This window comes from Salvelinus alpinus, chromosome 30 (assembly GCF_045679555.1).
Source record: "Salvelinus alpinus chromosome 30, SLU_Salpinus.1, whole genome shotgun sequence".
NCBI lineage: Eukaryota > Metazoa > Chordata > Actinopteri > Salmoniformes > Salmonidae > Salvelinus > Salvelinus alpinus.
Genome location: NC_092115.1, coordinates 7228154 through 7254815, shown reverse-complemented (window position 1 = coordinate 7254815; position 26662 = coordinate 7228154). Strand labels below are relative to the sequence as shown.

Genomic DNA, 26662 nt, shown 5'->3' with positions numbered 1-26662 from the left:
AATAAACCTACCATTAAAATTATAGACTGATAATTTCTTTGTCAGTGGGCAAACGTACAAAATCAGCAGGGGATCAAATACTTTTTTCCCTCACTGTATATACACCTGTTCTGAAAGGCCCCAGAGTCTGCAAAAACACTAAGCAAGGGGCACCACCAAGCAAGCAGCACTATGAAGACCAAGGAGCTCTCCAAACAGGTCAGGGACAAAGTTGTGGAGAAGTACAGATCAGGGTTGAGTTTCAAAAATATCAGAAACTTTGAACATCCCACGGAGCACCATTAAATTCATTATTAAAAAATGGAAAGAATATGGCACCACAACAAACCTGCCAAGAGGAACGTCCACCAAAACTCATGGCCCAGGCAAAGAGGGCATTCATCAGAGAGGCAACAAAGAGACCAAAAATAACCCTGAAGGAGCTGCAAAGCTCCACAGCGGAGATTGGAGTATCTGTCCATAGGACCACTTTAAGCTGTACACTCCACAGAGCTGGGCTTTAAAGAAGAGTGGCCAGAAAAATATAAGCAAATATGTTTGGTGTTTGCCAAAAGGCATGTGGGAGACTCCCCAGACATATGGAAGAAGGTACTCTTGTCAGATGAGACTAAAATGTACCTTTTTGGCCATCAACGAAAATGCTATGTCTGGCACAAACCCAATACCTCTCACCACCCCGAGAATACCATCCCCACAGCATGATGCTGCCACCCCCATGCTTCACTGTGAGCAGTTTTGCCTTGAAGAATGGGCAAAAATCCCAATGGCTAGATGTGCCAAGCTTATAGAAACATAGCCCAAGAGACTTGCAGCTGTAATTGCTGCAAAAGGTGTCTCTACAAAGTATTGACTTTGGGGGGGTGAAATGTTATGCACGCTCAAGTTGTTTGTTTCACATTAAAAAATATTTTGCAACTTGGTAGGCATGTTGTGTAAATTATACAAACCCCCCAAAAATATATTTTAATTCCAGGTTGTAAGGAAACAAAATAGGAAAAATGAGAAGGGGAGTGAATACTTTCGCAAGCCACTGTGTTAGGAAGATGTGCCTAATGTGTTGCACACTCAGTGTATGTTTTGATTTCCAAGAATGTGTATCATTCACAACTAAAGTTGCCAAATTATTCTAAATATAGCATATAGGACCTGTTTCAAATTATCACTTTTGATCTTGGTTTCTCTGTGGTGAAAAAATATTGGTTTCTCTGTGGTGTAAAAATATTGGTTTCTCTGTGGTGTAAGGATATTGTTTTCTCTGTGGTGTAATGATCTTGGTTTCTCTGTGGTGTAAGGATCTCGGTTTCTCTGTAGTATAATGATCTTAGTTTATCTGTGGTGTAAGGATCTTAGTTTATCTGTAGTGTAAGTATCTTGGTTTCTTTGTGGTATAATGATCTTGGTTTCTCTGCGGTGTAAGGATCTTGGTTTATCTGCAGTGTAAGGATCTTGGTTTCTCTGTGGGATAATGATCTTGGTTTATCTGTGGTATAATGATCTTGGTTTCTCTGTGGTGTAAGGATCTAAGTGTATCTGTAGTGTAAGTATATTGGTTTCTTTGTGGTATAATGATCTAGGTTTCTCTGCGGTGTAAGGATCTTGGTTTCTCTGTAGTGTAAGGATCTTGGTTTCTCTGTGGGATAATGATCTTAGTTTATCTGTAGTGTAAGGATCTTGGTTTCTCTGTTGTATAATGATCTTGGTTTCTCTGCGGTTTATCTGTAGTGTAAGAATCTCGGTTTCTTTGCGGTATAATGATTTAATTTTATCTGTAGTGTAAGGATCTTGGTTTCTCTGCGGTGTAAGGATATTGGTTTCTCTGTGGTGTAATGATCTTGGTTTCTCTGTGGTATAAGGATCTTGGTTTCTCTGCGGTATAAGGATATTGGTTTCTCTGTGGTATAAGGATCTTGGTTTCTCTGCGGTGTAAGGATATTGGTTTCTCTGCGGTATTAAGGATCTTGGTTTCTCTGCGGTATAAGGATCTTGGTTTCTCTGCGGTGTAAGGATATTGGTTTCTCTGCGGTGTAATGATATTGGTTTCTCTGTGGTGTAATGATCTTGGTTTCTCTGCGGTATAAGGGTCTTGGTTTCTCTGCGGTGTAAGGAACTTGGTTTCTCTGTGGTATAAGAATCTTGGTTTCTCTGCGGTATAAGGATCTTGGTTTCTCTGCGGTATAAGGATCTTGGTTTCTGTCCGGTGTAATGATCTTGGTTTCTCTGCGGTGTAAGGATATTGGTTTCTCTGTGGTGTAATGATCTTGGTTGTTGCTGTTTTTGCCAAACACTTTTACCATGTTCTTGAGAGGTTATAGTAAAATAAGCAAATCTAACTGCCTTAGACAGACTGTATGTCTCCGGTGGCAGCGAAACTTGTTATGAGGAGCACAGACACTAGTCACCTCATTATGTTGTGTTGTGTCACCGTGAAATTGAAGAGTTCGATTAGACATCGTTTCTCATTCTCCGAGTGGCGGACCAATTTTGTCATTCATTCGGCCTGGGTTTTAGTAATGCAATACATCTCTGACACACAGACACACAGACACACACACACTAATGTAATATGTCTCTGGGCAAATAGTTTTTGTCTCACTTCCTCGCAAATATCAAGTCGACCCTGACAGAGCTTCCTCCTTCCCCAAATTGCCAGAGAAATATTACTGTGTGTGTGTGTGTGTGTGCGTGTGTGTGCCTGTGTGTCTGTGCGTGTCTGTGCGTGTGTGTCTGTGTGTGTGTGTGTGTGTGTGTGTGTGTGTGCGTGCGTGCGTGCGTGCGTGCGTGCGTGCGCGCGTCCGCGTGCGTGTGTGTGTATTAGGGATGCATCAGCAGTTAATTCCCCCTGCTCCAAATTTCCCGGTAAAATGAAATTAGAATTTGCGTGGCAGGCGGACAGTTCAGGCCCAACCCGGCGTCACTGCGAGTCACGGTTGTGATTTGTATCAACGACAGGAGACATTATGGAGGGGTGTGCATTGATGTAGGGGTTATGGTGTGGTAATGTCCCCCCTTTGCCTCCTTCAAGGAGGGCCCCTTACAGTGAACGTTACAGAGAAGGAGGGATGAGACTGGGAGAGATATACATATGGAAAGCAGAGGGTGGGTGTCGGACAGAGGAATAACACATTTGGAATAACAATGTATATATTTTGTTCCATGCAGATAAACTACCCCACATTTCACTCACATTCTATTCTCACTCCAATGGGGAAATGCCAACCAGCATACAGATAAGGTCCATCCCCGCTTCACAATAAATAAATACAATTTACCTTAATTCCCTTCATACTTTTCTACTGCTTCTTTATTTGCTTCAACATAGGCCTTCATTAATTAACTGACAAAACACACTGAGTCATCACGCATTGCAGACTAAGCAAGCTAGAACCAAAGATTAAAGGGAGATGCTAGAACCACTTCTGGGGTGGGCTGTATCAGTTGATCATCTCTAATGTAGGCTAGATGAATCAGATAGTTAGATATATCAGTTGATCATCTCTAATGTAGGCTAGATGAATCAGTTAGCTAGATATATCAGTTGATCATCTCTAATGTAGGCTAGATGAATCAGATAGCTAGATATATCAGTTGATCATCTCTAATGTAGGCTAGATGAATCAGTTAGCTAGATATATCAGTTGATCATCTCTAATGTAGGCTAGATGAATCAGATAGCTAGATATATCAGTTGATCATCTCTAATGTAGGCTAGATGAATCAGTTAGCTAGATATATCAGTTGATCATCTCTAATGTAGGCTAGATGAATCAGATAGTTAGATATATCAGTTGATCATCTCTAATGTAGGCTAGATGAATCAGTTAGCTAGATATATCAGTTGATCATCTCTAATGTAGGCTAGATGAATCAGTTAGCTAGATATATCAGTTGATCATCTCTAATGTAGGCTAGATGAATCAGATAGTTAGATATATCAGTTGATCATCTCTAATGTAGGCTAGATGAATCAGTTAGCTAGATATATCAGTTGATCATCTCTAATGTAGGCTAGATGAATCAGATAGCTAGATATATCAGTTGATCATCTCTAATGTAGGCTAGATGAATCAGATAGTTAGCTGTATCTGCTAGTTAGATATAACAGCTACTCATCTCTAATGTAGGCTAGATGAATCAGATAGTTAGCTGTATCTGCTAGTTAGATATAACAGCTACTTATCTCTAATGTAGGCTAGATGAATCAGATAGTTAGCTGTATCTGCTAGTTAGATATAACAGCTACTCATCTCTAATGTAGGCTAGATGAATCAGATAGTTAGATATATCAGTTGATCATCTCTAATGTAGGCTAGATGAATCAGTTAGCTAGATATATCAGTTGATCATCTCTAATGTAGGCTAGATGAATCAGATAGCTAGATATATCAGTTGATCATCTCTAATGTAGGCTAGATGAATCAGATAGTTAGCTGTATCTGCTAGTTAGATATAACAGCTACTCATCTCTAATGTAGACTAGATGAATCAGATAGTTAGCTGTATCTGCTAGTTAGATATAACAGCTACTTATCTCTAATGTAGGCTAGATGAATCAGATAGTTAGCTGTATCTGCTAGTTAGATATAACAGCTACTTATCTCTAATGTAGGCTAGATGAATCAGATAGTTAGCTGTATCTGCTAGTTAGATATAACAGCTACTTATCTCTAATGTAGGCTAGATGAATCAGATTGTTAGCTGTATCTGCTAGTTAGATATAACAGCTACTTATCTCTAATGTAGGCTAGATGAATCAGATAGTTAGCTGTATCTGCTAGTTATATATAACAGCTACTTATCTCTAATGTAGGCTAGATGAATCAGATAGTTAGCTGTATCTGCTAGTTAGATATAACAGCTACTCATCTCTAATGTAGGCTAGATGAATCAGTTAGCTAGATATATCAGTTGATCATCTCTAATGTAGGCTAGATGAATCAGATAGTTAGATATATCAGCTACTTATCTCTAATGTAGGCTAGATGAATCAACTAGTTAGCTGTATCTGCTAGTTAGATATAACAGCTACTCATCTCTAATGTAGACTAGATGAATCAGATAGCTAGATATATCAGTTGATCATCTCTAATGTAGGCTAGATTAATCAGATAGCTTGTTTTGACAGCACAGCCTAGCTAACTAACTAGTTTACATGATTTATATTTGTTCTGCTACTGAAAAACCGTCCTACTGTAGTTATCCCCTTCCTTGTCACTGACCGTAAGACAACACATGCTAGCAACTCTAAATTAACCTACTCACCGCTTGGCGCCGGTTGATAGCTTGTGCATGTGACGAGGACGAGTGCAGTACTCACTGCCATGCTCGTGGTGGCAGAAGGGTGATGGAGGGGACTCGTGGTGGCAGAAGGGTGATGGAGGGGACTCGTGGTGGCAGAAGGGTGATGCAGGGGACTCGTGGTGGCAGAAGGGTGACGGAGGGGACTCGTGGTGCAGAAGGGTGACGCAGGGGACTCGTGGTGGCAGAAGGGTGACGGAGGGGACTCGTGGTGCAGAAGGGTGACGTAGGGGACTCGTGTTGGCAGAAGGGTGACGGAGGGGACTCGTGGTGGCAGAAGGGTGACGGAGGGGACTCGTGGTGGCAGAAGGGTGACGGAGGGGACTCGTGGTGGCAGAAGGGTGACGGAGGGGACTTGTGGTGGCAGAAGGGTGACGGAGGGGACTCGTGGTGCAGAAGGGTGACGGAGGGGACTCGTGGTGGCAGAAGGGTGACGGAGGGGACTCGTGGTGGCACAAAGGTGATGTTGGGGACTCGTGGTGGCAGAAGGGTGATGAAGGGGACTCGTGGCGGCAGAAGGGTGATGAAGGGGACTCGTGGTGCAGAAGGGTGACGGAGGGGACTCGTGGTGGCAGAAGGGTGATGGAGGGGACATTTTTCAAGATTCATGAGTTTATGAGAAATTATCTAGTTTGATGGGCAATTCATTACATTTAACCTTACAAGAGAGAAAAAAGACTAACAATAAAATGAAAAGTAATGTGTTTACAAGAAATGCCACCAATCAGAAAGGCAGAATAGCTGCCTCTCTGGTACCAAAAGGCCTCTCTCTATCCTTTCTCCAATGGGAAAAATAACACTTACAGATAAGGCATTTTGTAACAGTACAACTCAGGTAAAATTTACCCAAATGGGAAAATATCATACGTAAATACTGCATTCGGTACAGAACAGCTCAGGTAAATACTGCATTCGGTACAGAACAGCTCAGGTAAATACTGCATTCGGTACAGAACAGCTCAGGTAAATACTGCATTCGGTACAGAACAGCTCAGGTAAATACTGCATTCGGTACAGAACAGCTCAGGTAAATACTGCATTCGGTACAGAACAGCTCAGGTAAATACTGCATTCGGTACAGAACAGCTCAGATCAACCTCAATCCAGTAATATGTCCCACATGGCACCTTATTCCCTACAGTATATCATGCACAGTTCTGCTCGGGGCAATAGGTCTCGGGTCATAAGTAGTGCACTATAAAGGGGATAGGTTGTTATTTGGGACGAATCCTTGGTCAATCACACAATACAGCTGCCGCTGTGGTATCATAAAGAGTGTGTTGATATTTCTGTTTACCTCCTGCCCTCGAGGAAGAGTTTATGTTGATGCATTTTCCCTCCATCTCTCATTAATTATTTAGGTGGAAAGCAAAAGTCCCTAATGAGTACTAATTAAACATCAGAGACTGGCGTATGTGCGTGTGTGTGTGTGTGTGTGTGTGTGTGTTTGAAGTTTCAAAGTGCGTGTACTGGTGGATGATCGTCAGAAAACACAACCACATGTGACAACGCATCTGGTAGAAGATAAATGACCGAGTGTTCACACAGAGGTAGATTTGAAGGGTAGTAAATGTGTGTATGTGTGTTATGTGTTTGTTTGTTTGTGTGTGTGGTAAGGGGGGCCAAGTGTTGCAAATAGACAACTGTTTTCACATGAGTATGTGTGTTACATCTAGAGAGAAATATAAATGTGTATGTAAAAATATTGATAAATACTCTGGAGCAGCAGGGCTAGAGGAACAAGCTCCAGCTGAGCACTGTCCCCTTAACGAGGCTGTGGCAGCACTCTAATGGACTGCTGTGGAGCAGCAGGGCCAAGCCAGAACGAGGACCGATATGATTTTCAACGTTTAAACTTTTGTCTGGTCCTGTCGACTTCACGCTTTTGTTCCCTAAGTTTAAAGTCTGACCATTAAAGTCTGACCCTACTCTAATGAGCTCCGCTGTCACGCCCTGGCCTTAGTATTATTTGTTTTCTTTATTATTTTAGTTAGGTCAGGGTGTGACATGGGGTATGTGTGTGTTTTGGGTGATTATATGGTATAGGGGGTGTTGGTTGTAGTGTATGGGTTTGTGTTGAGTGTATGTGTCTAGGTATGTCTATGGTTGAGTGTAGGTGTTTAGGAAAGTCTATGGTTGCCTGATTTGGTTCTCAATCAGAGACAGCTGGTTATTGTTGTCTCTGATTGGGAGCCATATTTAAGGTAGCCATAGGCTTTAGGTGTTTGTGGGTAATTGTCTATGTTGAACGTAAGTAGCTTGTGTGTGCACTTTCGTTTGTAGCTTCACGGTCGTTTGTTGTTTTGTATAGTTTGTATAAGTGTTTCGTTTCATGTTCATCTTCGTCGTTCTAATAAAAGAAGATGTTCTTTTCACGCGCTGCGCCTTGGTCCGTCTCTCCTCCACACGATCGTGACATCCGCCCCGAAACAAGGCCAATAATAATGCCCAGTGTGCTTTGCAGTTCATTTGGTCATGTTTTTGTTAGTCCACTAGGGACTGTTTTCATTGCATTATGTTAGTAATCAATAACCTATACTGTGTGTGTGTTTCTGTTTGATTATTTAGTTAGTTAGTAAATAAATATTTAAGCCAATTTGTTTTATCGCTGAATCATCACTTAGGTTAGGGTTCATGGAGATTTACGAAGTCAACAAAGTTCAGAATGAGACTGATAACCCTTAGTTAACAAATGCCCCAAATTCCTAATGAGTTAATTGTTACATGATTAATTTAATTGAGTAATAATTAAACGTACTAGGTAATTATTCGATGAATATCAGTCATCACATTAATGATGGTCACGTCACAACACGGATTACATTTATAAAGTAACCTGATGTCGGTCAGAACCAGCACCCCCCAGTTCCCCTAAACAGGGGACATTACATCGAATAGGTTTTAATGTATCCTATGAAGTATGAGACACGTACTTTAGCTAGGAGAGAGAGGGAGGGAGAGCAGGAGTGAGAGAGATGGAGTTAGAGAGAGACAGACAGACAGACATAGGGGGAGCAGGGGTGAGAGAGGGGGAGCATTTGAGTAGTGACTCATCCAGAGGAGAAGGAGATGCAGTATTTGTCTGTAACCTAAAGAGATTGATAAAATAGTTTTTACACCACCACACATTACCAAGAGTGTATTTTCTTCTCTGACCATATACTGAAGTAGAAACACAATCAGATTAATGAGAATATTATATATATTTTTAATTATTTATAAAAAATGTTAACCTTTATTTAAATTAGGCAAGTCAATTAAGACCAAATTCTTATTTTCATTGACAGCGGGATCACTGCCTTGTTCAGGCACAGAACAACATATGTTTTACCTTACCTTTACACTCCCTACACTCTAACCACTAGGTTACCTGCCGTCCCTACACTCTAACCACTAGGTTACCTGCCGTCCCTACACTCTAACCACTAGGTTACCTGCCGCCCCTACACTCTAACCACTAGGTTACCTGCCGTCCCTACACTCTAACCACTAGGTTACCTGCCGTCCCTACACTCTAACCACTAGGTTACCTGCCGTCCCTACACTCTAACCACTAGGTTACCTGCCGCCCCTACACTCTAACCACTAGGTTACCTGCCGTCCCTACACTCTAACCACTAGGTTACCTGCCGTCCCTACACTCTAACCACTAGGTTACCTGCCGTCCCTACACTCTAACCACTAGGTTACCTGCCGCCCCTACACTCTAACCACTAGGTTACCTGCCGCCCCTACACTCTAACCACTAGGTTACCTGCCGCCCCTACACTCTAACCACTAGGTTACCTGCCGTCCCTACACTCTAACCACTAGGTTACCTGCCGTCCCTACACTCTAACCACTAGGTTACCTGCCGTCCCTACACTCTAACCACTAGGTTACCTGCCGTCCCTACACTCTAACCACTAGGTTACCTGCCGTCCCTACACTCTAACCACTAGGTTACCTGCCGTCCCTACACTCTAACCACTAGGCTACCTGCCGTCCCTACGCTCTAACCACTAGGTTACCTGCCGTCCCTACACTCTAACCACTAGGTTACCTGCCGTCCCTACGCTCTAACCACTAGGTTACCTGCCGTCCCTACACTCTAACCACTAGGTTACCTGCCGTCCCTACGCTCTAACCACTAGGTTACCTGCCGCCCCTACACTCTAACCACTAGGTTACCTGCCGCCCCTACACTCTAACCACTAGGCTACCTGCCGCCCCTACACTCTAACCACTAGGTTACCTGCCGCCCCTACACTCTAACCACTAGGTTACCTGCCGTCCCTACACTCTAACCACTAGGTTACCTGCCGCCCCTACACTCTAACCACTAGGTTACCTGCCGTCCCTACGCTCTAACCACTAGGTTACCTGCCGCCCCTACGCTCTAACCACTAGGTTACCTGCCGCCCCTACGCTCTAACCACTAGGCTACCTGCCGCCCCTACGCTCTAACCACTAGGTTACCTGCCGCCCCTACACTCTAACCACTAGGTTACCTGCCGTCCCTACACTCTAACCACTAGGTTACCTGCCGCCCCTACACTCTAACCACTAGGTTACCTGCCGTCCCTACACTCTAACCACTAGGTTACCTGCCGTCCCTACACTCTAACCACTAGGTTACCTGCCGCCCCTACACTCTAACCACTAGGTTACCTGCCGTCCCTACACTCTAACCACTAGGTTACCTGCCGTCCCTACACTCTAACCACTAGGTTACCTGCCGTCCCTACCCTCTAACCACTAGGTTACCTGCCGTCCCTACGCTCTAACCACTAGGTTACCTGCCGTCCCTACACTCTAACCACTAGGTTACCTGCCGTCCCTACACTCTAACCACTAGGTTACCTGCCGTCCCTACGCTCTAACCACTAGGTTACCTGCCGCCCCTACACTCTAACCACTAGGTTACCTGCCGTCCCTACGCTCTAACCACTAGGTTACCTGCCGTCCCTACGCTCTAACCACTAGGTTACCTGCCGTCCCTACGCTCTAACCACTAGGTTACCTGCCGCCCCTACGCTCTAACCACTAGGTTACCTGCCGCCCCTACACTCTAACCACTAGGTTACCTGCCGTCCCTACACTCTAACCACTAGGTTACCTGCCGTCCCTACACTCTAACCACTAGGCTACCTGCCGTCCCTACACTCTAACCACTAGGCTACCTGCCGTCCCTACACTCTAACCACTAGGCTACCTGCCGTCCCTACACTCTAACCACTAGGTTACCTGCCGTCCCTACACTCTAACCACTAGGTTACCTGCCGTCCCTACACTCTAACCACTAGGTTACCTGCCGTCCCTACACTCTAACCACTAGGTTACCTGCCGTCCCTACACTCTAACCACTAGGTTACCTGCCGCCCCTACACTCTAACCACTAGGTTACCTGCCGTCCCTACACTCTAACCACTAGGTTACCTGCCGTCCCTACACTCTAACCACTAGGCTACCTGCCGTCCCTACACTCTAACCACTAGGTTACCTGCCGCCCCTACACTCTAACCACTAGGTTACCTGCCGTCCCTACACTCTAACCACTAGGTTACCTGCCGTCCCTACACTCTAACCACTAGGTTACCTGCCGTCCCTACACTCTAACCACTAGGCTACCTGCCGCCTCTACACTCTAACCACTAGGCTACCTGCCGCCTCTACACTCTAACCACTAGGTTACCTGCCGTCCCTACACTCTAACCACTAGGCTACCTGCCGTCCCTACACTCTAACCACTAGGTTACCTGCCGTCCCTACACTCTAACCACTAGGTTACCTGCCGTCCCTACACTCTAACCACTAGGTTACCTGCCGCCCCTACACTCTAACCACTAGGTTACCTGCCGTCCCTACACTCTAACCACTAGGTTACCTGCCGTCCCTACACTCTAACCACTAGGTTACCTGCCGCCCCTACACTCTAACCACTAGGTTACCTGCCGTCCCTACACTCTAACCACTAGGTTACCTGCCGCCCCTACACTCTAACCACTAGGTTACCTGCCGTCCCTACACTCTAACCACTAGGTTACCTGCCGCCCCTACACTCTAACCACTAGGTTACCTGCCGTCCCTACACTCTAACCACTAGGTTACCTGCCGTCCCTACACTCTAACCACTAGGTTACCTGCCGTCCCTACACTCTAACCACTAGGTTACCTGCCGTCCCTACACTCTAACCACTAGGTTACCTGCCGTCCCTACACTCTAACCACTAGGTTACCTGCCGTCCCTACACTCTAACCACTAGGTTACCTGCCGTCCCTACACTCTAACCACTAGGTTACCTGCCGTCCCTACACTCTAACCACTAGGTTACCTGCCGTCCCTACACTCTAACCACTAGGTTACCTGCCGTCCCTACACTCTAACCACTAGGTTACCTGCCGCCCCTACACTCTAACCACTAGGTTACCTGCCGCCCCTACACTCTAACCACTAGGTTACCTGCCGCCCCTACACTCTAACCACTAGGTTACCTGCCGTCCCTACACTCTAACCACTAGGTTACCTGCCGTCCCTACACTCTAACCACTGAGGTCTACCTGCCGTCCCTACACTCTAACCACTAGGTTACCTGCCGTCCCTACACTCTAACCACTAGGTTACCTGCCGCTCCCTACACTCTAACCACTAGGTTACCTGCCGTCCCTACACTCTAACCACTAGGCTACCTGCCGTCCCTACACTCTAACCACTAGGTTACCTGCCGCCCCTACACTCTAACCACTAGGTTACCTGCCGTCCCTACACTCTAACCACTAGGTTACCTGCCGCCCCTACACTCTAACCACTAGGTTACCTGCCGTCCCTACACTCTAACCACTAGGTTACCTGCCGTCCCTACACTCTAACCACTAGGTTACCTGCCGTCCCTACACTCTAACCACTAGGTTACCTGCCGTCCCTACACTCTAACCACTAGGTTACCTGCCGTCCCTACACTCTAACCACTAGGTTACCTGCCGTCCCTACACTCTAACCACTAGGTTACCTGCCGTCCCTACACTCTAACCACTAGGTTACCTGCCGTCCCTACACTCTAACCACTAGGTTACCTGCCGTCCCTACACTCTAACCACTAGGTTACCTGCCGTCCCTACACTCTAACCACTAGGTTACCTGCCGTCCCTACACTCTAACCACTAGGTTACCTGCCGTCCATACACTCTAACCACTAGGTTACCTGCCGCCCCTACACTCTAACCACTAGGTTACCTGCCGCCCCTACACTCTAACCACTAGGTTACCTGCCGCCCCTACACTCTAACCACTAGGTTACCTGCCGTCCCTACACTCTAACCACTAGGTTACCTGCCGTTCCTACACTCTAACCACTAGGCTACCTGCCGTCCCTACACTCTAACCACTAGGTTACCTGCCGTCCCTACACTCTAACCACTAGGTTACCTGCCGTCCCTACACTCTAACCACTAGGTTACCTGCCGTCCCTACACTCTAACCACTAGGCTACCTGCCGTCCCTACACTCTAACCACTAGGCTACCTGCCGTCCCTACACTCTAACCACTAGGTTACCTGCCGTCCCTACACTCTAACCACTAGGTTACCTGCCGTCCCTACACTCTAACCACTAGGCTACCTGCCGTCCCTACACTCTAACCACTAGGCTACCTGCCGCCTCTACACTCTAACCACTAGGCTACCTGCCGCCTCTACACTCTAACCACTAGGCTACCTGCCGCCTCTACACTCTAACCACTAGGTTACCTGCCGCCTCTACACTCTAACCACTAGGCTACCTGCCGCCCCATTTTACTGTTGCCTTTTGCTTTCACAGTAGTCTACTTTTAAAAGGTTATAGATTGAAAACAGCAGAAACTCTGAAGAACTGGGCGAGGACCAGAGTTTAAATAATTCATCCAGACGTCTTAATTGATTATGCAAAAAATAAATGGGAATTTAACAGCTCCCTGAGGGTGTTTGATTATGGAGAGAATAGAAGTCAAACATCTCCCTGAGGATGTACTTGACGTACAGTACCAGTCCAAAGTTTGGACACACCTACTCATTCAAGTACCTTTTATTTGTAAAATGTTCCTACATGGTAGAATAATAGTGAAGACATCAAAACTACGAAAATTAAACATTTTGGAATAATGTAGTAAACAGAAAAGTGTTAAACAAATCGGAAATATATGTTATATTTTAGATTCTTCATAGTATACATTGTGTGCCTTGATGACAGCTTTGCACACTCTTGGGAATGCTGAAGGTGCGAACAGGAATAGTCCTGCCTCTCGTTGGTCGGCCTACGGAGCTGTGCACAGCGCAAAGTTTGACTAGGTTGTCACAAAACATAAGCTGTATTTAAAAAAAAAAAATTAATATTAATTGATGAACCTGTGATTTGTAAAATTTGAATACATTTTCTGACTGAGGCATGCTACATTTGGATCGGTTTGGGGTCTGTGGACAGATGCAGTCTTATCTTAAACATTGGAACCAGTGACCCGATGCATTTTGGTGAATCGTTACATCCCTACTATGTAATGCAATACTTTGACTATCAGTACTGTTGGTGCAAATACAGCTGATTACAGATGTAGGATCTTCATATGATCAGCCTATCATGTTTCAGGAGAAGACCCAGATGCAGACAGCGTCGAAGTAACAAACGTCTACTACTAGAACAGGGGGCAGGCAAAATGTCAGGTCAAGGGCAGACAGAGGTCAGTAATCCAGATCAGAGTCCAAAAAGTACAGAACGGCAGGCAGTCTCAGGGTCACAGCAGGCAGAATGGTCAAAACTGGGAAAACTAGAAAACAGGAACTAGACACAGACAGGAGCAGAGTGGAAAACCGCTGTTAGGCTTGACAAACAAAACGAACTCGCAACAGACAAACAGAGAACACAGGTATAAATACACAGGGGATAAAGGGGAAGTTGAGAGACACCTGAAGGAGGGTAGAGACAAGCACAACAACAGGTGAAACAGAACAGGGTGTGACACACCCTGCTGCAGGAGAACTTCCCTGCAATGCAGGAAATGTAAAACGTGTCGTGTATTTGAGGTGTAAAAAAAGCTTCTGAAGTTTATAATTTCCACTTTGAAAATTTCTATTTTTAAATATATCAACCCTCACAAAAATGTCCATTCGTTGTTATCCACGTAATAATTCACATCCTGTTGCTGCAGGATTATTTTCCAGGTCGTACATCTGTAGTTCTCAAATGCACTAGCCTGCATTTCACACGTACAAATACGTACTAACCTACCGACTTACTTAGGCCCATCGCCCCATGATGAGCATTGGCCATATACAAATACACAACTTGTTTTAATTACATTGAACAAATACTGCCTTTGTGTCTGTCTTCTCAAACTAACAAAACATGTTGCTTTTTCACAGATAGATTCCAGCCTTCCACCTTTGACTGGTTGCTAAATGCTTTTATGAATTATTCAGAGTTCATAATAGTTTAGAGGCAAGAACCATATGGACCCTGTCATATCATGCCAGGAATTCTGGGAACAAGACGAGCGGAAGCAAACAAGGTTCACCTCTGAAATACTTTAATTAACAGCTTAAATTCAATCCAAACTTCACTCCTTTGTCCCTATCCTTATTCTGAGAGTACCTACTATGGGCTAGGGTCAAAAGTAGTATATTTGGGACGCAGACTTTTTCCGGTCTTACAGTATGTTTTTTGAGTCGAGAGCTTCCAACATCTAAATTGAGTACAACATCCATAAAAGGTTAACATGTTCTCGTGACCCTATATCCTTAGAACACCTACTGTCACACCAAAATATTTGGTATTTTCTGTCAGTAAGTTGAGTATTGTTGTTATGACCATTGAGTTGAGAGCTATCAGTATCTCAGTAGCAGTACACCTGCATCCAAATTCTTCAGTTATTGTGATATCCACTTAAACAGCAAACAAGCTAATCTTAAGGGTAGAAACTTTCTTCCTTAGATAGTAGATAGTGTTGTAGACGTTCTCAGAAGAGGATAGATATTCTGAGTTCTGTGATGATACATTTTTCTCCCGTGAGTATGGAGCAGAGACCTGGAGAAGGTTGGCAGATTCTGTCTCTGTCTCTCTCTCTGTCTCTCTCACTCTCACAGTAAACTTTTTGTGAAAAATTGAATTGGATACCCAAGGGCTTGGACTGAAAATTGTGGAAAATATATATAATTTTTCTCCCAACACACCTTAACTGAGCTATCTAATGAGAGGCATAACTATCTGCTGGAGATGGGACTGGGAGGCAGGGTAGTAGAGTCTGCAATGTAAAGCCCAGCAGTGTTTGTTTACCAAACTGGTGTAAATATGACTGGAGAATATATGAGTTTCTGAATATGAATATTAGGGTCTTAGAAGGGGATGCTTGCATGTTAGGATCACATGGGCTCATCAGAGATTCGAAGGACATGAAATAAGCTCACAGATGACACAAATAACGGAAATATGAATGTAGATTTTATATCATCACCTTACTGTTCTCTTTCCGACAAAAACTCTTCAGGAAGGAACTTGTGATGTAAAACATCTCACCTCTGCCTTAGAATACTCTGACATTAAAAGTTAAATAAGGTTGCAACCTCGTAGATAGAAAACTACACACTTTTCAATAGACAAGCAAAGTAAACGACTGTGGAGTTACATCAACCCAACAGCCTAGCCCTGTGGAGTTACATCAACCCAACAGCCTAGCTCTGTGGATTTACAGCAACCCAACAGCCTAGCTCTGTGGAGTTACAGCAACCCAACAGCCTAGCTCTGTGGATTTACAGCAACCCAACAGCCTAGCTCTGTGGAGTTACAGCAACCCAACAGCCTAGCTCTGTGGAGTTACAGCAACCCAACAGCCTAGCTCTGTGGATTTACAGCAACCCAACAGCCTAGCTCTGTGGAGTTACAGCAACCCAACTGCCTAGCCCTGTGGAGTTACAGCAACCCAACAGCATAGCTCTGTGGAGTTACATCAACCCAACAGCCTAGCTCTGTGGAGTTACAGCAACCCAACTGCCTAGCCCTGTGGAGTTACAGCAACCCAGCAGCCTAGCCCTGTGGAGTTACAGCAACCCAACAGCCTAGCTCTGTGGAGTTACAGCAACCCAACAGCCTAGCTCTGTGAAGTTACAGCAACCCAACAGCCTAGCCCTGTGGAGTTACATCAACCCTAAAATACCTTACAGTCTAGTTACTCTGCTATACTGATATTTTCTACTCGTTCCTCTCTGCCTCAGTGATGTCTGTCCCCTCTATGATGTCTGTCCCCTCAGTGATGTCGCTGTCCCCTCAGTGACGTCTCTGTCCCTCGAGTGACGTGTCTGTCCCCTCGAGTGACGTGTCTGTCCCCTCGAGTGACGTGTCTGTCCGCTCGAATGACGCATCTGTCCCAACAGTGACACGTCTGTCCCCTCAGCCAGCAGTATACCACCCTGCATCACACTGCTAGCTTGCCACTGAAGCTAAGCAGAGTTGGTCCTGGTCGGTAGGAGGCACTCTTTCCTCTGGTCTAAAAAAATATCCCAATGCCCCAGGGCAGTGATTGGGGACATTGCCCTGTGTAGGGTTCTGTCTTTCAGATGGGAGTCCTGATTCTCTGTGGTCACTAAAGATCCCATGGCACTTATCGTAAGAGTAGGGGTGTTAACCCGGGTGTCCTGGCTAAATTCCCAATCTGTCCCTCATACCATCACGGCCACCTAGTCATCCCCAGGTTCCAATTGGCTCATTCACCCCCCCCCTCCTCTCCCCTCTAACTATTCCCCAGGCCGTTGCTGTAAATTAGAATGTGTTCTCAGTCAACTTACCTGGTAAAATAAGGGTAAAATAAAAATATTTCTGTCCCCTCAGTGAAGTGTCAGTCCCCTCAGTGAAGCGTCAGTCCCCTCAGTGAAGCGTCAGTCCCCTCAGTGAAGCGTCAGTCCCCTCAGTGAAGCGTCAGTCCCCTCAGTGATGTGTCAGTCCCCTCAGTGAAGCGTCAGTCCCCTCAGTGAAGCGTCAGTCCCCTCAGTGAAGCGTCAGTCCCCTCAGTGATGTGTCAGTCCCCTCAGTGAAGCGTCAGTCCCCTCAGTGATGTGTCAGTCCCCTCAGTGTAGATCTAAAAACCCACAGGCAATAGTACAACACCTTATATTACCTTATTTTTGTTCCGTCTGCTCTAGTAATGTTGAAGTAGAGAGACATACCATTGAAGTAGAGAGGAGTAATGTTGAAGTAGAGAGGAGTAATGTTGAAGTAGAGAGGAGGAATGTTGAAGTAGAGAGGAGGAATGTTGAAGTAGAGAGGAGGAATGTTGAAGTAGAGGAGGAATGTTGAAGTAGAGGAGGAATGTTGAAGTAGAGAGGAGGAATGTTGAAGTAGAGAGGAGGAATGTTGAAGTAGAGAGGAGGAATGCTCAAGTCCTGTTATCTCCTATAGGTTCACTGAGAGGATTTATGTCCCCAGTGGTGACTATTTACTAAGCAGACAACACTCTAAATGACCTGATCCGTCTCCTCCCAATTACCTAACATTCTAATTGTTCTAATCTCCCATTCCAAGCCGACTGACGGAATTCTAATTTGGAAACAAACTGTTCCAACTCACCCAGGCCCAATCAGACGAGTCATTACTGAGCCTAGTTATCCTCATATAAACCAACTATACATACACACACACACACACACCCATGCACACACATTCACGCAAACACACACACACCGGTCTCATTCAGTGAACAGCTGTGGAGTGTGTTTATGATCCACAGGTGGTTCATTATGCATCTATGGGGCTATAAAATAATATATCTGTTATGTTTTATCATCTCTCTAAACCGTTGGGAATCTCCTGATGAAACAATGACGAAAATATTTTATCAGACGTTAAGGCTTGCTGTGGGGTGGATGTCAAATTTAAATTTAAAGATGGATGTCAAATTTAAACCTGGTCTTAGTCCTAAATGGCATTCTGTTCCCTATATAGCGCACTACGTAGTGAATATGGTGTAATTTGGGACGTACGCCTGTTAATTACAGGGGTCATAGCCGTGTGTCCAGGCCCGGTCCTATCCCTTATTAGAATGCGACAGAGCATTCAGCTCATACAAAATGAATCAAAACTAATATGATTTTAACAGAGAGGACGAGGCGAAGCGTTAAGGGGTTTACTCTGCCCAAAATCTGTCCACCAAAATAAAAGTGAGGAATTTTTGAAACGGAGGTCAATGAGAGAGTGTCCAATTTGGTCAACAAAAATGTTTTTTTTTTTATTGCTAATTTAATGGAATATAAATTTCAGAATGATTAAGTTGTTACAAATGCATTGAAATAAGTGGACAGACACGGTTTTTTCGTCAACTTTGAAAATACTACTTTATATCAGAGTTGCTCACGCGTATCTGGCCTCTCATTGTTTAGAATGGTCCCACCTGATCTCGCCATCTCCCGCATGCCTTCCATCTTTGAGGAAATGTCTATTGTAAGAGTGGTCACTCGACTATCTTGTCAATATAATAGATCATCTTTGATTTTCATTTGAATATTAAAGGGATAATTCGGAATATTGGCAATGAGGCCCTGTATCTACTTCCCCCAGAGTCAGATGAACTTGTGGATACCATTTTGTATGTCTCTGTGTCGAGTATGAAGGAAGTTAGAGGTAGTTTTGCGAGCCAATGCTAACTAGCGTTAGCACAGTGACTGGTAGTCTATAGGTATCTGCAAGCATGCTAGAGAGATATAACACACCTGTAAGGGGAAATCAAGACAAAATAAAGACAAAAGCAACTCTCTCACCTGCCCTGCACCTTGATGTCAGAGATGGCGTAGAAGTATCTGGACAAGTTGTTTTCATCCACCATGGTGGACCCGGTGGCGGGTTTCAGCAGCCGTATCCTCAGGTCCGTCACCGTGAAGAAGTCCCGGAGGTTCCTGGTGGTGTCCAGTTGACCGTACAGCGACGCCATGTTGTACAGCTGCAGCCCGGCGAACAGCGCAAACCGGTCCTTGATCTCGAAGCGGACTGTTTTATCGTACTTCCACACGTAGCCTCGGGAGTAGTCCTCGGTGCAGATGATGTCGAGGAGGGTTCGCTGGGTCAGCTCGTTCACCGTCTTGGGGTCCATGGTGAAGGCGTCGAGGCAGTCGGTAGCGTAGAACTGGTAAGGGATCCAGGTTTTACCGTAGTCTAGCGATTTCTCCAGAAGCATCTGCTCAGGGCGGCCGGACTCGAAGGTGAGGACGATGTCATCGGTCAACTCGATGGTCTTGTTCCAGGACAGCGTGATGTTGACCTCCAGGGGTTTGGGGTACTTCTTCCAGGAACTGGACTGCCAGAAGGTTGTTGGGTTGCGGCCCTCGAAATCGAACATGAGCTCCGAAGGGTGGGCTAGTTCATCTGTGGAGGCGTCACACTCGTTGTTGCACATGTAAGGGTTTTCCTGCGAGGGGAAAATATAGGTAGAGAACACAGGTTGAAACCTTAGACATTACTCGGTATCAACATATCTGCAATCTATTCAGGACTGACAGGGACTCACTCATTTAGGGACTCATTCACACACACTTTAATCATCAAACATCTGTACACTAGTGATGTCACCTACTGCTGGTGGAGAAGTGGAAAGACACCATATTTCAACCCTGCTACTTACACAGTAATATTCTGTCCTGTATTCCATCCACCACTGTCCTCTACTTAGTAATATACTGTCCTGTATTCTATCCACCACTGTCCTCTACTTAGTAATATACTGTCCTGTATTCAATCCACCACTGTCCTCTACTTAGTAATATACTGTCCTGTATTCAATCCACCACTGTCCTCTACTTAGTAATATACTGTCCTGTATTCCATCCACCACTGTCCTCTACTTAGTAATATACTGTCCTGTATTCAATCCACCACTGTCCTCTACTTAGTAATATACTGTCCTGTATTCAATCCACCACTGTCCTCTACTTAGTAATATACTGTCTTGTATTCAATCCACCATTGTCCTCTACTTAGTAATATACTGTCCTGTATTCTATCCACCACTGTCCTCTACTTAGTAATATACTCTCCTGTATTCAATCCACCACTGTCCTCTACTTAGTAATATACTGTCCTGTATTCCATCCACCACTGTCCTCTACTTAGTAATATACTGTCCTGTATTCTATCCACCACTGTCCTCTACTTAGTAATATACTGTCCTGTATTCAAACCACCACTGTCCTCTACTTAGTAATATACTGTCCTGTATTCAATCCACCACTGTCCTCTACTTAGTAATATACTGTCCTGTATTCTATCCACCACCCTAGTCGACTCTACCACCCAAATTGCCTGTGTGATTTATATTCCTGCTGTTCCTCTAGTGTAGATGGGAGAAGAATCCTCAATGACTATCTCTTATGAAACACACTGCTGAGGAATATACATATTTTTGCCTGCTCAACCGAGCCCCAACACGACTCTCTGTGTGTGTGTGTGTGTGTGTGCGTGTGTGTGTGCTGCCTGTGTGTGTGTGTGTGTGTGTTTATGTGTTGTGTGTGTATGTGTTGTGTGTGTATGTGTTGTGTGGGTATGTGTTGTGTGTGTGTGTGTGTGTGTGTGTGTGTGTGTGTGTGTGTGTGTGTGTGTGTGTGTGTGTGTGTGTGTGTGTGTGTGTGTGTGTGTGTATGCGTGTGTTGTGTGCGTGTGTGTGTGTATGTGTGTGTGTGTGTGTGTGTGTGTGTGTGTGTGTGTGTGTGTGTGTGTGTGTGTGTGTGTTGTGTGCGTGTGTGTGTGCTACCTGTGTGTGTGTGTGTGCTACCTGTGTGTTGTGTGTGTGCTACCTGTGTGTTGTGTGTGTGTGTGTGTGTGTGTGTGTGTGTGTGTGTGTGTGTGTGTGTGTGTGTGTGTGTGTGTGTGTGTGTGTGTGTGTGTGTGTGTGTGTGTGTGTGTGTGTGTGTGTGTGCATGAAAGAGTGTTTTAAACACACTCATATTGACATTCATCTCACCTCTACTCTATACAACATCGAGGCCAGCTGCAGATGAGCTGTTGATCAGCTACAAACGTCTAGTAAAGTCTGTCATCATTTCAAAACGCTAAATGCTGGCTATTTAAATAAAACGTAAACAGTATTTCTCATTCTTCTTGTGTATGATTACGGAGCTTTGATAAATCCAACACACACGTCATGTTTAAAACAAGAGGCATGTTCACCACATCACAGAATACTGATAACGCCGCACTAATATACAAATAAATAAATATAATATATAATATATACAAACAACAGGTCTGACTGCCTATTCATTCACAACGTAGGACTCGGCATCCTGTATTTCAAACGGTTATGTTTGGACTTGAGTACATTTGATACTTTGCGAGATGAGAGGGAAGATTCTACTATGTAAGGATCCAATCTAGCCAGTCGGTTAGTCATTTATATCGGCAGGTCTCATTGGTGTTTCATCGGGAACATGTCACCAGGCCAATCCACCACTGTCCTCTACTTAGTAATATACTGTCCTGTATTCTATCCACCACCCTAGTCGACTCTACCACCCAAATTGCCTGTGTGATTTATATTCCTGCTGTTCCTCTAGTGTAGATGGGAGAAGAATCCTCAATGACTATCTCTTATGAAACACACTGCTGAGGAATATACATATTTTTGCCTGCTCAACCGAGCCCCAACACGACTCTCTGTGTGTGTGTGTGTGTGTGCGTGTGTGTGTGCTGCCTGTGTGTGTGTGTGTGTGTGTGTGTGTGTGTGTGTGTGTGTGTGTGTGTTTATGTGTTGTGTGTGTATGTGTTGTGTGGGTATGTGTTGTGTGGGTATGTGTTGTGTGTGTGTGTGTGTGTGTGTGTGTGTGTGTGTGTGTGTGTGTGTGTGTTTGTGTGTGTGTGTGTGTGTGTGTATGCGTGTGTTGTGTGCGTGTGTGTGTGTATGTGTGTATGTGTGTGTGTGTGTGTGTGTGTGTGTGTGTGTGTGTGTGTGTGTGTGTGTGTGTGTGTTGTGTGCGTGTGTGTGTGCTACCTGTGTGTGTGTGTGTGCTACCTGTGTGTTGTGTGTGTGCTACCTGTGTGTTGTGTGTGTGTGTGTGTGTGTGTGTGTGTGTGTGTGTGTGTGTGTGTGTGTGTGTGTGTGTGTGTGTGTGTGTGTGTGTGTGTGTGTGTGTGTGTGTGTGTGTGTGTGTGTGTGTGCATGAAAGAGTGTTTTAAACACACTCATATTGACATTCATCTCACCTCTACTCTATACAACATCGAGGCCAGCTGCAGATGAGCTGTTGATCAGCTACAAACGTCTAGTAAAGTCTGTCATCATTTCAAAACGCTAAATGCTGGCTATTTAAATAAAACGTAAACAGTATTTCTCATTCTTCTTGTGTATGATTACGGAGCTTTGATAAATCCAACACACACGTCATGTTTAAAACAAGAGGCATGTTCACCACATCACAGAATACTGATAACGCCGCACTAATATACAAATAAATAAATATAATATATAATATATACAAACAACAGGTCTGACTGCCTATTCATTCACAACGTAGGACTCGGCATCCTGTATTTCAAACGGTTATGTTTGGACTTGAGTACATTTGATACTTTGCGAGATGAGAGGGAAGATTCTACTATGTAAGGATCCAATCTAGCCAGTCGGTTAGTCATTTATATCGGCAGGTCTCATTGGTGTTTCATCGGGAACATGTCACCAGGCCTCTGCTTCTACTGATGTTAGATAAGGATAAGGACTACCTGATAAGGCTGAACATGTCTGAGGTGTCCTGGGTCAGCAGGGTTGGCTGACTGAGGTAAGTGGTTGTGTTTCCATGACTACCACCTAATAGGTGTTGTGTGAAACCATTCTTAATCAAATCAAATCAAATGTATTTATAAAGCCCTTCTTACATCAGCTGTTGTCACAAAGTGCTGTACAGAAACCCAGCCTAAAACCCCAAACAGCAAGCAATGCAGGTGTAGAAGCACGGTGGCTAAGAAAAACTCCCTAGAAAGGCCAAAACCTAGGAAGAAACCTAGAGAGCAACCAGGCTATGAGGGGTGGCCAGTCCTCTTCTGGCTGTGCCGGGTGGAGATTATAACAGAACATGGGGCCAAGATGTTCAAATGTTCACAGATGACCAGCATGGTCAAATAATAGACAGTCAGAGGAGGGTGAGAATGTGACAGACAGTAGAGAGATGGCGGGGCAGAGACAGTCAGAGGGATGTGAGAGACAGTAGAGAGACAGGGAGGTAGATTGTAGGTAGTTGTTGGTAGGTAGCTGTTGGTTCAGGTTCAGTAATAGGTAGGTAATTGTTGCTTCAGGGACAGTAATAGGTAGGTAATTGTTGCTTCAGGGACAGTAATAGGTAGGTAGATGTTGGTGAGGGGCAGTAATGGGTAGGTAATTGATGGTAGGTAGTTGGTAGTTCAGGGACAGTAATGGGTAGGTAGATGTTGGTAGGTATTTGTTTGTTCAGGGACAGTAATAGTTGTTGGAACGTGTGAACTTTCATTTGCTTTATTAACAAAGTGTACGCCATCTATAAATATGAATAAAATTGTTAAATTCCGAGCCTGGTTGGTTTAGCCACGGGCCTGGTTGGTTTACACATGAGTTTGGATTGGTCAGCCATACGCTTCTGTCCATTACATGAACTGGTCAGTATGTGCAGGTAATCCTTTATAGCCTAGCTTAATTCATTTTCAGATGTTACACGTTTCTAATTTTGTCAGAAAGTCGTTTTCATTTCAAGTTAAAGTGTACTGTTAGCTAGCTCGATAACGTTAGTTGGCTGGCTAGCTAGCTAACGTTACGTGTATGATCTGTGTAGTAGTATTATATTCGTATCTCAGAGGCATTTGCATTGTTAGTTATAACCTTGTGATAGCTAGCTAACATTGAATCTGGTTGGTTAGCTACATGCAGATTCATGCGGGGTAGTAGCGTTATGAGTTGGGATTTTGGTTCATTGTTTTTTTATTTATTTTTTTATTTCACCTTTATTTAACCAGGTAGGCTAGTTGAGAACAAGTTCTCATTTGCAACTGCGACCTGGCCAAGATAAAGCATAGCAGTGTGAACAGACAACACAGAGTTACACATGGAGTAAACAATAAACAAGTCAATAACATGGTAGAAAAAAAGAGAATCTATATACAATGTGTGCAAAAGGCATGAGGTAGGCAATAAATCGAATAATTACAATTTAGCAGATTAACACTGGAGTGATAAATCATCAGATGATCATGTGCAAGAAGAGATACTGGTGTGCAAAAGAGCAGAAAAGTAAATAAATAAAAGCAGTATGGGGGGTGAGGTAGGTAAATTGGGTGGGTAGTTTACAGATGGACTATGTACAGCTGCAGCGATCGGTTAGCTGCTCGGATAGCAGATTTTTAAAGTTGTTGAGGGAGATAAAAGTCTCCAACTTCAGAGATTTTTGCAATTCGTTCCAGTCGCAGGCAGCAGAGAACTGGAAGGAAAGGCGTCCAAATGAGGTTTTAGCTTTAGGGATGATCAGTGAGATACACCTGCTGGAGCGCGTGCTGCGGGTGGGTGTAGCCATCGTGACCAGTGAACTGAGATAAGGCGGCACTTTACCTAGCATAGCCTTGTAGATGACCTGGAGCCAGTGGGTCTGACGACGAACATGTAGCGAGGGCCAGCCGACTAGGGCATACAGGTCGCAGTGGTGGGTCGTATAAGGTGCTTTAGTAACAAAACGAATGGCACTGTGATAAACTGCATCCAGTTTGCTGAGTAGAGTGTTGGAAGCTATTTTGTAGATGACATCGCCGAAGTCGAGGATCGGTAGGATAGTCAGTTTTACTAGGGTAAGTTTGGCGGCGTGAGTGAAGGAGGCTTTGTTGCGGAATAGAAAGCCGATTCTTGATTTGATTTTGGATTGGAGATGTTTGATATGAGTCTGGAAGGAGAGTTTGCAGTCTAGCCAGACACCTAGGTACTTATAGATGTCCACATATTCTAGGTCGGAACCGTCCAGGGTGGTGATGCTAGTCGGGCGTGCGGGTGCAGGCAGCGAACGGTTGAAAAGCATGCATTTGGTTTTACTAGCGTTTAAGAGCAGTTGGAGGCCACGGAAGGAGTGTTGTATGGCATTGAAGCTCGTTTGGAGGTTAGATAGCACAGTGTCCAAGGAAGGGCCGGAAGTATATAGAATGGTGTCGTCTGCGTAGAGGTGGATCAGGGAATCGCCCGCAGCAAGAGCAACATCATTGATGTATACAGAGAAAAGAGTCGGCCCGAGAATTGAGCCCTGTGGTACCCCCATAGAGACTGCCAGAGGACCGGACAACATGCCCTCCGATTTGACACACTGAACTCTGTCTGCAAAGTAGTTGGTGAACCAGGCAAGGCAGTCATTAGAAAAACCGAGGCTACTGAGTCTGCCGATAAGAATATGGTGATTGACAGAGTCGAAAGCCTTGGCCAGGTCGATGAAGACGGCTGCACAGTAATGTCTTTCATCGATGGCGGTTATGATGTCGTTTAGTACCTTGAGCGTGGCTGAGGTGCACCCGTGACCGGCTCGGAAACCGGATTGCACAGCGGAGAAGGTACGGTGGGATTCGAGATGGTCAGTGATCTGTTTGTTGACTTGGCTTTCGAAGACCTTAGATAGGCAGGGCAGGATGGATATAGGTCTGTAACAGTTTGGGTCCAGGGTGTCTCCCCCTTTGAAGAGGGGGATGACCGCGGCAGCTTTCCAATCCTTGGGGATCTCAGATGATACGAAGGAGAGGTTGAACAGGCTGGTAATAGGGGGTGCGACAATGGCGGCGGACAGTTTCAGAAATAGGGGGTCCAGATTGTCAAGCCCAGCTGATTTGTATGGGTCCAGGTTTTCCAGCTCTTTCAGAACATCTGCTATCTGGATTTGGGTAAAGGAGAAGCTGGGGAGGCTTGGGCGAGTAGCAGCGGGGGGGGCGGGGCTGTTGGCCAAGGTTGGAGTCGCCAGGAGGAAGGCATGGCCAGCCATTGAGAAATGCTTGTTGAAGTCTTCGATTATCACGGATTTATCGGTGGTGACCGTGTTACCTAGCCTCAGTGCAGTGGGCAGCTGGGAGGAGGTGCTCTTGTTCTCCATGGACTTTACAGTATCCCAGAACTTTTTGGAGTTAGAGCTACAGGATGCGAATTTCTGCTTGAAAAAGCTGGCCTTTGCTTTCCTGACTGACTGCGTGTATTGGTTCCTGACTTCCCTGAACAGTTGCATATCGCGGGGGCTCTTCGATGCTATTGCAGTTCGCCACAGGATGTTTTTGTGCTGGTCGAGGGCAGTCAGGTCTGGAGTGAACCAAGGGCTATATCTGTTCTTGGTTCTGCATTTTTTGAACGGAGCATGCTTGTCTAATATGGTGAGGAAGTAACATTTAAAGAATGACCAGGCATCCTCAACTGAC

At 45.0% G+C, this 26662-nt stretch overlaps 1 protein-coding gene across 1 annotated transcript in view; it reads right to left on the bottom strand.

Annotated features, from left to right (window-relative positions):
• The window catches only part of LOC139559976 (netrin-G1-like), a 174645-nt gene that overhangs the window by 90221 nt on the left and 57762 nt on the right, over positions 1 to 26662 (bottom strand). The window contains exon 3 of the mRNA XM_071376477.1: positions 19045 to 19688. Coding sequence (XP_071232578.1) covers positions 19045 to 19688 — 644 coding nt within the window. The remainder of the gene's footprint in view (positions 1 to 19044; positions 19689 to 26662) is intronic.